The sequence below is a fragment of the Centruroides vittatus genome, unplaced genomic scaffold (assembly GCF_030686945.1).
Source record: "Centruroides vittatus isolate TY-2023 unplaced genomic scaffold, ASM3068694v2 contig_134, whole genome shotgun sequence".
NCBI lineage: Eukaryota > Metazoa > Arthropoda > Arachnida > Scorpiones > Buthidae > Centruroides > Centruroides vittatus.
Genome location: NW_027120852.1, coordinates 364,478 through 378,089, shown reverse-complemented (window position 1 = coordinate 378,089; position 13,612 = coordinate 364,478). Strand labels below are relative to the sequence as shown.

At 31.7% G+C, this 13,612-nt stretch overlaps 2 protein-coding genes across 3 annotated transcripts in view; one reads left to right on the top strand and one right to left on the bottom strand.

The window, feature by feature from the left end:
• The window catches only part of LOC136990754 (HIG1 domain family member 1A, mitochondrial-like), a 330,009-nt gene that overhangs the window by 157,653 nt on the left and 158,744 nt on the right, over positions 1-13,612 (top strand). The gene's annotated exons all lie outside the window — the stretch shown is intronic.
• Positions 1-13,612, bottom strand: part of LOC136990713 (kielin/chordin-like protein) — a 75,909-nt gene that overhangs the window by 19,038 nt on the left and 43,259 nt on the right. Inside the window, exons 16-31 of one of the 2 annotated variants that reach the window (XM_067289126.1) lie at positions 12,169-12,276; positions 10,328-10,435; positions 10,142-10,249; positions 9,953-10,060; positions 9,768-9,872; positions 8,576-8,683; positions 8,327-8,444; positions 8,142-8,251; positions 7,170-7,277; positions 6,973-7,086; positions 5,499-5,606; positions 5,301-5,414; positions 5,103-5,216; positions 3,899-4,012; positions 3,351-3,458; positions 3,174-3,281 (exon numbers count right to left, since the gene is read on the bottom strand). In XM_067289126.1, coding sequence (XP_067145227.1) covers positions 3,174-3,281; positions 3,351-3,458; positions 3,899-4,012; positions 5,103-5,216; positions 5,301-5,414; positions 5,499-5,606; positions 6,973-7,086; positions 7,170-7,277; positions 8,142-8,251; positions 8,327-8,444; positions 8,576-8,683; positions 9,768-9,872; positions 9,953-10,060; positions 10,142-10,249; positions 10,328-10,435; positions 12,169-12,276 — 1,761 coding nt within the window. The remainder of the gene's footprint in view (positions 1-3,173; positions 3,282-3,350; positions 3,459-3,898; positions 4,013-5,102; positions 5,217-5,300; positions 5,415-5,498; positions 5,607-6,972; positions 7,087-7,169; positions 7,278-8,141; positions 8,252-8,326; positions 8,445-8,575; positions 8,684-9,767; positions 9,873-9,952; positions 10,061-10,141; positions 10,250-10,327; positions 10,436-12,168; positions 12,277-13,612) is intronic. The other variant, XM_067289127.1, reaches the window with a different exon arrangement.

The window sequence follows — 13,612 nt, the reverse complement described above, 5'->3', positions numbered from 1 at the left end:
ATGGATGTCTCCTAATGAAGACATGTCCATTATTGTAAATCAGGTATTATATTTTGATTAATAAATTACTTTAATAGACCTAATTTAATTTAATTTAATATACCTAATAAAGTAATCATTATAATAATAATTTATTATTTTTAAAGGCATGCATGGATAAGAACTATACTATCAAGGAAGTTACTAAGCATATTGAGCCACAACTGAAACAGCTAGAGATTAGACCTTCCAATATTATAAAGCCAAACATTCAATCTGCTACAATGGCATACATTGCTGGATACTTAGTACGTATCACCGAAGAGAAAATTGAATGTTCCGACTGTTTGGACATACTTGCATCAGTGAAATCCCCTGCACCTATCATGGGCATAATAAATTTAAATGATCTAGGCGGGCTCTTATATCCAAAAGTAGAGTTTATTGGGTTTTTGCAGCAACTGGAGAAGGCTATTCATGCAGGCTTACCATTTTTAATTCAGCAACCAGCTGTGATGCATAATTTATGTAAGATTATTCTTCCTTGGATGGAGAAAAATCCATTGTTTATGTGTGGTAAAGATGGACACCAAAATATACTGTGTAATGTAATTCTAAGAAAATTCATCAGACCCTACATTTCCAACTACATAAGAACTGTGAACGACACTTATATTCGGGAGAATCATAGACCCAAAACGTCAAATAATAAAGCTTTATCAAGAAAAATAATAAAAGTGGCACCTCTATAAACATGGGGTGGCCACAACTGGTACAGGCCTGGTGAAAACTCGTGATTTTTGTATATTTTAAAAAATTTAAATTTTGTTTATAAAATGTTAAAATTAATAAAAATTATTGTAATAAAGTAAAAGAGAACATGTTTTTTGCATTATTTTTACTGTTTCATTGCTTTAAAAAATTGTAAGGATATAAAAATATTTTTTAAAGTTGAAAATTGTTTTAATATGACCAGAATAGGTACAGTACATCTAGCCCATTAATTATTATCGCATTTAACCGTCTAGATAATTATTGATAACATGTCTATTGTTTTAGATTGTTCTGCAGAAATCCGGGCAAAATCTTAATTAAAAAAAATCAATAATTTGCTATATCCTGTTTGAATTACTGTTTTATTTTACGAACATATGACAGCATGTAGCTAGGATAACTTAATCAGTGTGTGTTGTTATGGTCCGTTGTGTGGCTCCATCTAGCGGGAGAAAATATTTTCGTTTGGACACAACTCTTCAATGGGATTTCCCCCATTTGACTAGGCTGTTTCTTATTGTAGGCTGTGGTTCAACCCGCGTTTAACATGTGTATAATGTATAGCTACTTGTGTGTAGGTGAGTTACAACTCTTATCTGCTAAGCAGAATTTCCTGTAAACCTAATCATGGTATTCACCATTATGGCATCAATATTGTAAATTTTACGGTACTATGCCAAGCAATGACTACTTTTGTGAATAAGGAACAGACTTATAGTCGCATTTTTATGTATGGACCTAAAAATCTGTACCCCTCTCGTTTTCTTTTGTAAATATTATTTCCATATGTAACCTGTTTGTTTTAAATAAAGTTCCTGGTGCGGCTCATGACCTCCCCCTTCCTCTTCTCAATTCTCTTCAACTTTTCCACCCACTTTTGGCCCCTGCCACAACAGACTTTCCCTCCAACTAACCCTTCTCACTTTTCATTTCTTTGAGGATATATCACTGAGTAATGCCTCCTATCCCCCTATAAATATAGAAACATTCAGAGATGTGCCCACAACTATCAAGGAACCCAGTGTACTCCAGGAAAACATTCCCCACACCATAATTCCACCGCCACCAGCCTGAAGAGTTGTCATTTGGCAGGAAAGGTCCATGAATTCGTGTTGTTTGTGCCATATTCTGATCCTGCCATCTGCATGATGGAGCAGGAAACGAGATTCGTCGAACCAGGCTACTTTTTCCAGTCCTCCAGTGACCAATTTCGTCATTCCTGGGCCCACAACAGGTGCCTTTTCCTATTTTTCTGTGATACCAAAGGCACTCTTGATGGTCTCCTGCTGCATCCTTTGCAAAGTCTGTCTTGTTGTGTGTTGGGATATGTCTTGTGATGCACCGGCATTGAATTCTGCTGTAATTTGTCGTGTTGTTGCGGACTATGCGTGCTAATTGCCTTTCACCTCTCTCATCCACCAGCCTTTTTCGACCAGAATTGTCCTTATCGCTTGAAGTTTTTTTTTCTCAACTGCCACTCTCTAAACACCCGAGATGCTGTTGGGCGAGAAAATCCTAAAAGAGTTGTCGTTTCATAGATGCTGGCACCAGCTCTTCTTGCACTGACAATCATCCCTCGTTCAAAGTCACTTAAATCTTTTGTCTTACCCATTTTGACATTAACTTTTGTGATAACTACATTGTCCGAAGCTGAGCGTTCCTTATATAAGCAATTCTGCATTGTTACGACACTGTCACTGTTGGACTGGTTTACTTTCAAATAAGGGGTGTGTCTAATTTTTTTGGCCACTCAGTGTATATTTAATCTTTTTCACATAAACAAAAATTAATTCAATTTTAATGATGTATTTCACATAACTCTCTTCAAATCTCCAATAATAGTGTAGGGAATACTGGCTGCATATAGCCTTATCTTTTAAACTCTCCATCTTAAGGATAGCAAGAAGGCCTTTTTTGTGCCCATTGTGGCTTTGGTCAGGCCCACAATAGGATGATAAGGTGGCGAGGAAAGTAGCCAGACGTATACAGGTCAAACTACACACGAAAATTTCCAATGATGGACCTAGAGTTGAATTTGAGTTCCTCAGAGTGGAAAGTCAACACTTTTATTGCCACATCCATGCATCTTTTCTTTATTTAGCTTACTTATTTTATTCATCATGACTAAACAATATAAATGAATAATGTAAAAATAAGTAAAATTTATGTTGCAATGTTAATACTAATTAAGATAAATCAAAACGAATTAAAAAAACAATAAAAAACTTTTCTCAAATATCACACATTTTCATCAATAAAACTGTCCTTATCAAGTATATTGCATCAAAGATGGAGTGTTAGTAGTAGATTATTGGCTAATGAATGTGAAGTGATTGAAATATATGGAAAGTGTGCATACTTGTAACATTATGTAATTGCAAAAAAGTTCATAGACAAAGAATGTATATTTTTATGATTACCAGGACAAACACATCCAGGGCATTCACCAGGAACAACATCAGTTTGAACATAACAAGGTGCATCACACTTTGGAGGTGAACAATGCTTGAAATTGGGATCCGTTATATCTGTTACATGTAAAAATTTCATGAAATTCTAGAATATTTAATTTTGGTTTTAAAATGTTAAATATGTACCAGGACAAACACATCTGGGACACGATCCCGGAGCAACGTCTGTTTGAATGTGACAAAGTGGAGCACATTTTGGAGTCGAACAGGGCTTGAAACTTGGATCTGTTATTTCTATAAAAGAAATTATAAGTATCATATTATAAATATAATTATACAGGATTTTGTTTCTAATTAATATCTAATATGTTTAAAAGCCAATAATAATCTCTCTTTATTTATAAAAATAATTTATGAATCAATCAAAATTTAAACTGTCAGATTTTTTAGTCATGTTTGTAATTTAATTAATTAAAAATAAATGCAGTCAGACTCTGTTTATACATTTCTCAGTTGTACATTTTTCATAATTATACATTGATGTTTTCCTCAGTTCCCTTGAAAAACATATGAATGGAGTTTGGCTGCATTATTAAAGGTAATTCTCTGTCTTTAAGAAAGATTTATAAAATATCCTAGTAAAATTGACTAAAATTTTTAGAAACTTGCCTCTTATGGACAATGTGAATATATGAAAAAATAAATCTAGAAGAACTGTTTATATTAACACTTACCGGGACAAACACATTGGGGGCATTCACCGGGAGCAATATTAGTTTTAATTTGACATGGCGGATCACATTTTGGAGGTGAACAATGCTTAAAATGAGGATCTGTTATTGAACCCCCTGTAAAAGAATTCATAAATAATCATAAATTTATCATAATGCCAGGCTACAATTTTTATTCATGTTTGAATTTAAAAAACTGTGACTTTATGACTAGACTGGAAGGTTCACACAGTGGAACCTCGCTTAACGAGCATAATTCGTTCCAGAGTCTTACTCGTAATGCAAAGCACTCGTTAAGCGAAACAATTTTTCCCATAGAAATTAATGTAAAATACGATAATGCATTCCAGGCCAAAAAAAATTGTACAATGTACCCTGTTAAGAAGCGTGAATCATCATCATCTTTTCCTCTAGCACAGAATGAATCATCCTGGAATGAGAATTCTATTTACAGAAACAAAAAAAAAAGAAAATTACAGCTAATACGTTTGATAAACACTCCAAACGATATGCCAAATTCTTGGGTTATGTAAATGCTATAATTAAATATTAGAAATTAATTAATTTGACTAGAGGTAGGCAGTTATATTTTATATTTCCATCTTGTATTAAATTTAATAATTATAAATAGTTAATTTTTAATTCAGACATTTCTAAAATTTAATTTGGAATTGGTCATTAAATTTAATGACCCAAGAATTTGGCATATCGTTTGGCATGTTTATTATATAATGGGCTATGGGCTATGGGCTATGGTTGTTGATATTTATAAGTAATATGTGCGAACACAAGTTTGGAAAAATGTGAGATCACAAGTGACACTAATATGCTAGTAGAACAAGTGCTAAACACAGACTGATGGAGAATGCCGCATGCGCACAATTCGGGACTTTCCCCTCTCCTCGTCACTCGTTATGCGAAATATCGCTCGTTAAGCGAGGCAAATTTTTACAATTTGTTTTGCTTGTTATGCGAAATGCTCGTTGTGCGAGGTGCTTGTTAAGCAAGGTTCCACTGTATATAGTTAAGTGGAGCCTCTAATCCCTAGGCTTTTCATATCTGGTCTCGATTTTCATTTATCTGACTCTGTTCTTGAGATTAATGAAAGATAAACGAGAATGGAAATTTATAGGTTTGTAATTTGAAAACTGTAGCCCAATAACAATATAACAAGTATTAATATAGATTATTAATATTTAGTACTTGCCAGGACAAACACATCTGGGACATGATCCGGGAGCAATATTAGTTTCAATGTAACAAGGCGCATCGCATTTTGGAGGTGAACAATGCTTGAAATTAGGATCTGTTATTAAATCACCTACAGAAAAATTCATAAAATTAAACAATTTAATGTAATTTAATGAAAATTTTTAATGTGAAATTGTCCATCTTAAACACATACCGGGGCAAATGCATCTGGGGCACAAACCAGGAGCAACTTCAGTTTGAATGTAACAAGGCAAATCACATTTTGGAGGCAAGCAATGCTTGAAATTAGGATCTGTTATTAAATCACCTACAGAAAAATTCATAAAATTAAACAATTTAATGTAATTTAATGAAAATTTTTAACGTGAAATTGTCCATCTTAAACACATACTGGGGCAAATGCATCCAGGGCACGAACCAGGAGCAACCTCAGTTTGAATGTAACAAGGCGAATCACATTTTGGAGGCGAGCAATGCTTGAAATAAGGATGTGTTACATCTAAAAAAGGTTAAATTATTAATTTTGAATATTTAATGACAAGTAGTAACTACAGTAATCGATTAGAAGATAAAAAAAATTAACTTAATGAAAAAAATCTGTAGAAATATAACTTTTAATGACTTATACAAAGAAGTAATTGCTTAATAAAAGTCATTCTATTCCAATCAAGAATTCAATCATTTTGATTTTAAAAACTAAAAAATTGGTGCTTTCTTCAATATGCAAATGTACCTCTGCCATCTATTTTTTGTCCATTGAAATTTTTAAATTTTAAAAAGAAATTGAAATATTATTCTTGAGAACATTTGCATATTGAAGTGTTGAATATAGAGACTGCTTGATGCTGGTGATTGCTTCAATAGTTCCAACTGAGGCCAGACTTGAAACAAGATGCTAAGTGTAGACTAGAGGAGGGACATACAGTTAAGTGTGTGTAAAAACAAGAGTGAAAGGGAGTAGGGCTGTTAAAATGTATGAGATGATCATAAGTGAAAATGTGGTTCTAATGGTGTTGACATCTGTGGTTGTATGGTTAAAAAGTTTCAAGTTGCTTTTCAAAATGAATAAGGTAGTCATCGTCAAAATATGTAAGTGAAACTTCTTATTTATGTATGTATTCAGGTGTCAAAAAAGATGCACAATTACTTACAATGTATAACTTGTATAGGGGCCAATGAGGGACAAGAAGGTCCAAAATGCATTCCTCGGTTAAAATAAACTAATAAACATTAATGATTTTCTAATCGGGCTCTATTTCCCATTCTGTATATAATAAATCCAGTATTTACAACAGATGTTGATGGCCATTAATAAAACTAACAGACAAAAAGCAAATTCAAGAAAAATGCTAGGTGTTGTATTTGGAGCATTTTAGCATTGAAATTTTTTAATGAAAGTTGAGTAGCCTCAAATGAAAAGTTGACACTATCAAGAGGTTTTAGCATGTTCCTGATTTTCAGAATGTGTCATGACTAGTCTTATTATTTAAACTGTAATATTTTGATAATATGTAATACTCGTGTTTGGTATCAAATTTTATAATTTACTAGTAACGCTATCATCTACAAAAATGAGGATAGCAGAAACATGCCTTTTTGTCTTGGACAGGTGAAACATCTAGAAAGAACTTTCTGTTCCTCATTGACTAAGCATGGACAATAGCAAAGCTTCACAAAGCAAAACCTTCAACTGCCAACCGTTTAATGACGAAAGAATTCAGAGAAAGTTAGGGGTTTTTATGTTCCCTGACAGCTGGTACAATCGGTCGGCCAGCCAGTCGATGACGAGAACATTACCTCGACTAGTTTGTCCGTCCTTTGTATGCATTACCTTATGAAAATAAAGACTGCAACCAAATACTTACCAGGACAAATACAACCGGGGCATTCACCAAGAGCAACATTTGTTTTAATATGACAGGACGGATCACAATTCGGAGGCGAACAATGTTTGAAATTAGGATATGTTATCAAATCATCTACAAAAACATTCATACAATCAAATAATTAAAAATTTTAGATAAATCTGATTAAATGTAAATTGCTCATCTTCAACACATACCAGGACAAACACATCCCGGGCATTCACCAGGAGCAACATCAGTTTGAACATGACAAGGTGCATCACACTTTGGAGGTGAACAGTGCTTGAAATTTGGATCTGTTATATCTGTTACAATATGTAAAAGATCAGAAAACTTCATTTCAGTTTTAAAAATTATGTTAAATATTTACATTCCTTCTTTTCAATTCAAAAATTTGTCTAAATTTTGGTAAGGGGTTCTTATTCACAAGTTGTATGTTAAATTTTATAGAGTGAATAAAATATCACTATTCGTAACAAGAGAAATATAGAAAAATATTACCATTCTTCTAGCCAAATTCACTAATTTTTAAAAAATTAGTTCTTAACACGTTGGACAACATCATAAATCATAAATGAAGGGCTGAATCCAAAACTTGTTCGTGTAGCTATGATCGTTAACAACTGTTGAATTTTCCTTTCCAAATGGTGGCTCTCTGTGATATGAAAGGCACATTTGAATTCTCATTTACTGTTGTTGATATAAGCAACCGAAGCCCACCATTTATATGAAAAGTACCTTATTTGAGCAGCAGTTTTTTGGCTTTCCTGTACTGTAAAATTTATTTCTTTTTCTGGATCAAACAAGTTTTGAGATACAACCATTCAATTTTATAATTAATTTACTCATACATATTTTCTATTATCAGTTACTTATTTCTTCCCGCAATTCCATGATATTTTTAACACGTTCGTCGGATGCCATGTTTTTAAAAGGTAATACAAATTTACACAGATTGTCAACCGTAAGTAGCCGACTCGGCTCTGGCTAAACCGAGGGAGTCAGTCGAAAATGTCCGACACGACTCCTAAGCCGATCGGTATCGGACGTATACATCTGATTTGGTGGTTAATGTGCTAAAGAAAGAAGTATTTATTTATAAGAGATTAAAGATAGATCCACATAAGAAACAATGTCATTAATTTTAACCTATTCATATTAATATTTACCAGGACAGATGCATCCAGGACACGAACCAGAAGTAACATTAATTTGAATGTAACACCAGGGGTCACATTTTGGAGTTAAACAATGCTTAAAATGAGGATCTGTCAATGAACTATCTGTAGAACAATTCATCAAATTAATGGGACATTTTATCAAAAATATTAATATAGATTAATAGATTTAATACTTGCCAGGACAAGTGCATCCGGGGCATTCACCAAGAGCAACATTAGTTTGAACGTAACAAGGTGGATCGCATCTTGGAGGTGAACAATGCTTAAAATTAGGATCTGTTATTGGTATTTCTGCAAAGAAATGTATAAAATAAATAATTTTAATTTAAAATAAAATGTTTCGTCATCTTGGCCATTATTTTGAGTGATAACATCCAATATAAAAATCATTTTAAGATTTCTATTTGTGGCAAACTACTTACCGGGACATACGCATCCAGGACACTGACCGGGCGCAATCATAGTTTGCATGCTACAAGGCGCATCGCACTTTGGAGGTGAACAATGCAGGAAATCTGGATCTGTTATACCTATAAAAGATTATAGAAGATTTAGTATCTTTTATTTGTACTTTTCAATTCCTTTTCCCTAATATACACCACTGTTTGTCGGCATTACGTAAAAAGATTTATTTGCAAGTACTTTTGACAACACATAACTGTTCTCTTCAGGCAGAATCATTCTTAGAGAACAAAACATTTGAATTCAAGAATAGAACCCAAATAACATTTTTTTCAAATTGTTCGTCCTGCAAGTGCACAGAATTGAAATTGCATATATATACAATATACAAAATTATACAATAATGCAAAAATACAATAATATGTAAAAGAAAAACATTAAAAAATTAAATTGGATTAAAATATAAAATACATAATTCATAATAAATTAAACATTAAATAAACAAATAATAAATTTATAGCAGTGCTAATGATGCTGTGAGATGCTTTATTGCAAACCATGCAATTTACATCTTTAGAAGGTTAAACAGTGCTATCCACTGCTCTAGTATATCTAGCTTGGGAGAGTTGAATGGTGACATCGTTGAGATGTAAAGGGATTCACGCACGAATAATGTTTTTCGATCCCCACAGTGTTTTAAAAAGGAAGTTTGTGGCTCAAAGTTACTCTCTGTCACTTTTTTAGCTAGCTCTGTTGTACATTTGCTACATACATCATTGTCACAATGTTCTGCAAGACAGAGGTAGAGCATTCTAATATTTTAATTGTAAGTCTGTAAATAATTCTTACTGCTCTTTGTTAAGAAAATTATATGTTGATCATTATCAATACTCTCTCTACACTTTCAGCATATGCAAGTAGGAGCATTGATAGCTTAGGTTCTGATGTCTGAGAATTATACAAAAATTTGAATAATGTATTGTTCGGCATTTATCATCATCAAATTTTTGTTTACAAGAAAATTACCGACCAAACCTTTTGTTTTTATCGTTTGGCACATAGTTAAAATTAGTCTGTTGTTCAGTTTTATTTAGCCAAATTTTTAATTTAACTCAATAATAATTATATTATTGAAATTATTTAATAACTTATTCTAAATATTAAAATAATATATTTGTATCCATAAATTCATATTCAAATTAAAACACATACCGGGACAAATACATCCTGGACACAATCCGGGAGCAACGTTACTTTGAATACGACACGGAGAATTGCAGTTTGGAGACGAACAATGTTTGAAATTAGAACTGCCTACTAAAACATTCATACAATCAAATAATTAAAAATTTTTGATAAATTAGATTAAATGTAAACTGCTCATCTTCAACACATACCAGGACAAACACATCCTGGACATTCACCAGGAGCAACATCAATTTGAACGTGACAAGGCGCATCACATCTTGGTGGTGAACAATGCTTGAAATTAGGATCTGTTATATCTGTTGTAATATATAAAAAATAAGGAAATCTTGAAATATTTCATTTAAATTAAACAAATTCATTTATATGAAATAGGTTACCAGGACAAACACATCCAGGGCATTCACCAGGAGCAACATCAGTTTGGACATGACAAGGCGCATCACATCTTGGTGGTGAACAGTGCTTGAAATTTGGATCTGTTATATCTGTTAGAGCATAAAATATTTACAAAATTCAGAAAAAGCTTGTTTTAAATTAGACATTCATTTATGTTAAATATTTACCAGGACAAACACATTCAGGACAAGAACCAGGAACATTATTAGTTTGAATGTGGCAGGGTGCATCACATTTCGGAGGTGAGCAAAGCTTGACATCAAGACCTGTTATATCTGTTACAATATACAAATATATATGAAAATATGAAATATTTTAATTTTGCAAGAATAACCGATAGTTGCACATAACAGACCAGCATATACCCTGCAAAAAATCACTAAGACAGAAATAAAACCTTTATGTAACCCGTAACACTATAATCAAGGATAAATGGGTATCAATAATAAGGTATAGAACGGGTTATAAATTTTTATATTTAGAAAACATGATAGCAGATATTGAATTGGATATTGATTATAAAATCACAAAGTGTAATAGAATCAATGGAGCCATCTGCAAGATTTGCATAGATTCATGCTTTTTTTAGAACAACAAATAAAGAAAACAAGCCAGCAATGAGTTGCTTAACTTTCCTGGCAACATTTAAAACTGTGCGTGTGGCACCATCTGCTATGATATTTTATTATTAAAAACTTTTTATATTTTTAATTATTATAAAATGGCAAAAGCTTAATTTTGAAAGTATGAAAGTATGGGTTTTATAAAAAAATTATAAATGCTATTAATGAGTAAAATCATCATTAAGTCCGACCCTACTCGAGATAAGACACGCAACCACCCTTTCTCTCCACCCTGTTGACTTTTAATCACCAAAATTTAATAGCATCAATTCCCCTAATACACAAATCTCCCTGCAAAATTTCAGAAATTTTCAACAAAAATCGCAAGTTATTCAAAGAGGGCGAACAAAATCGTGCTCCCCACATACACACAGAAAAAACCCCAAACTGTTTTGCATTTATCAACGTTTTAAGGTACCAAGTCCAAAAATGTAAAAATCTTGTGGTCATTTTATGATCAATCACCATAGTTTCCCAAGAAAGTAAAAAATAAATAGTGTGGTTCTCTAGAAATAAAAATTAGATATATCTAAATGATGATTTTTAAAATATTATTATAAGATTATTATAAAAATGAATATTTTAAGGTTAGAATTAAGCTAAATTTAATTGATTTAGCTTAATTTTAATACAAAAATGGTTTGTCTTTCAGATATACGGGGGGCATTGTAAAATCCTTAAGTACCGACTGTGGACGACACACGGTAACAAATGCGGCACAAAGTTATAGAAAAATGAGAAATAAACACAAGAAACGAATGAAAATATACAAATGAACACGAGAAATATACATTTTACCATCTAAGCTCAATATGTATGTTAGTATTTTATGCTTTTTATTCACGTATGCAAAGCAACTTTTCTCCTAAATCGATCACGTTCTACAACTTTCTGATTGACTTTTTCCCATATTGTGCATTGTTTACGAGACGGAAGTGCCAACTTCCAAATTTTACCACTAGGGGCACAAAAAGCAGTCTCGTTTTGTAGCCGTAATCACTTTACTGTAACTAATATGCCACGTTCATAATTATAGCTACATTCGTCAGTTACGTGTGTGTTTAAGGACTTTACTATATACCTTGTATGCTGGTGTTAATTTTTCTGAAAAACTAAAATAAAAATTGAAACGTAATTACACAATATTTTAAATAAAATGTAATATTTATTAGTTCATTAACTTGTTTAAAAAAAAATACTTTTTCTTCAATGTTATTGAATAATTTATACCAAATTTTGCTTTGGATACTGAATAAAGATAATTTATGGAAAACAATCCACACAATCATAATAGACAACTATCAATAAAAGAAATCATTAAATATCTTAATGATTTAATTTTAATTTAAGGTTTTTCTTTAATGTTAATAATAAATATTGCTTACCAGGACAAGCGCATTTAGGACATTCACCGGGAATAAAAAAAGGTTCAATATAACAAGGCGCATCGCATCTTGGAGGTGAACAATGCTTGAAATTAGGATCTGTTATATCTGTTTTAATTTGAAAAAAATAGTAAAATTATGAAAAATTAATTTTAATTAAGAAAATTCATTTATGTTGAATACAGTTGACCATTTACACAGCAAGCTTTATTACAAATTTCTCTTTTTTAATGTGGAAACAACACCAAATTCTTTGAAAACTAAAACAAAACAATAAGCTGCTTTACTAGAGTTTGCAAGTCACCCTCTAGCACTTGCTCACAGCTAAACCCGTCATCAGAAGACAAACAAACAAATTAAGTTTACGTACCAATTTAAGTCACTTGCACGTCTGATGACGGATTTAGTTTTCCAAAAGTGCTAGAGAGCAACTTGTAAATCAAGTGAAGCAGTTTATTGTTCTGTTATATTTTTCTTTAAAAACTGTTTATATGAAATATTAAAAATTTGTCTTTTCTACATTTAAAAATAACTCAATATAATAAAGAAAAGCAACTGTTTTTCAGCATTATAACAACTTTAATTACACAAAATTCTCATTAGTACTTTTGACAATGTATAACTTGTCTTCAGACAAGGAAGTTTGAATATAGAATACAAAAGATTCTAATTTTTTAGAAAAATTTGAATAATGGAATATAATATTTCAAAATTGGAGAGTTAATGTACAAAATTTAAATGTTTCAAACACGGGAATAATTGCATAAATCTTAAATTTTAAATTGCAAGTGTACAACAAATGTTATACAAAACTACAAAATTAATTATGTGTACGTTTACCATAAAATATAAATCTAAATTATTATTGAACAGCTACTGTGGAGTGGGGGTGGGAGCACAAGAACTAGACTCCATGCTATTGTTGCTATTTTACTGCCCTAAAAAGCAACACCTGTAGTTCTGATAACTAAAGAGTGATTTACACATATCATTGGATAGAATTATAAGGTTTTTCAAATAAATAAAATGTTATGATCCACGCATTAATGGAGTAAAATTAATCCAGATAGAATTTTTGATTTTTTAAGTAAAACTAGAATCATTTGTTTAAAATACAGTATTTTTTGGTGTAAGGAATACAGACAAAAGTTACTATTTTTAACAAAAATATGTAAGAACATTTATTTCAATCATAATATTTTTCTCAATTTCACTAAAAATTACTATATCTTATATTCAATTTTCTCTTGTAAAATGCATACATAATACTTTACTTTCTTATGAATATAAATTCAAGGATATTTTCATTGTCAATAGCAACACACTCAAAATACCATGTCTTCTTTTCGTCATTGATACATTTTTCCATTTAATAAAAATCCTTTATAATGAATTCTCTGTGCTTCCTTGAGGTAATTTGTTACAGGTGAGTTTTATTGCACTT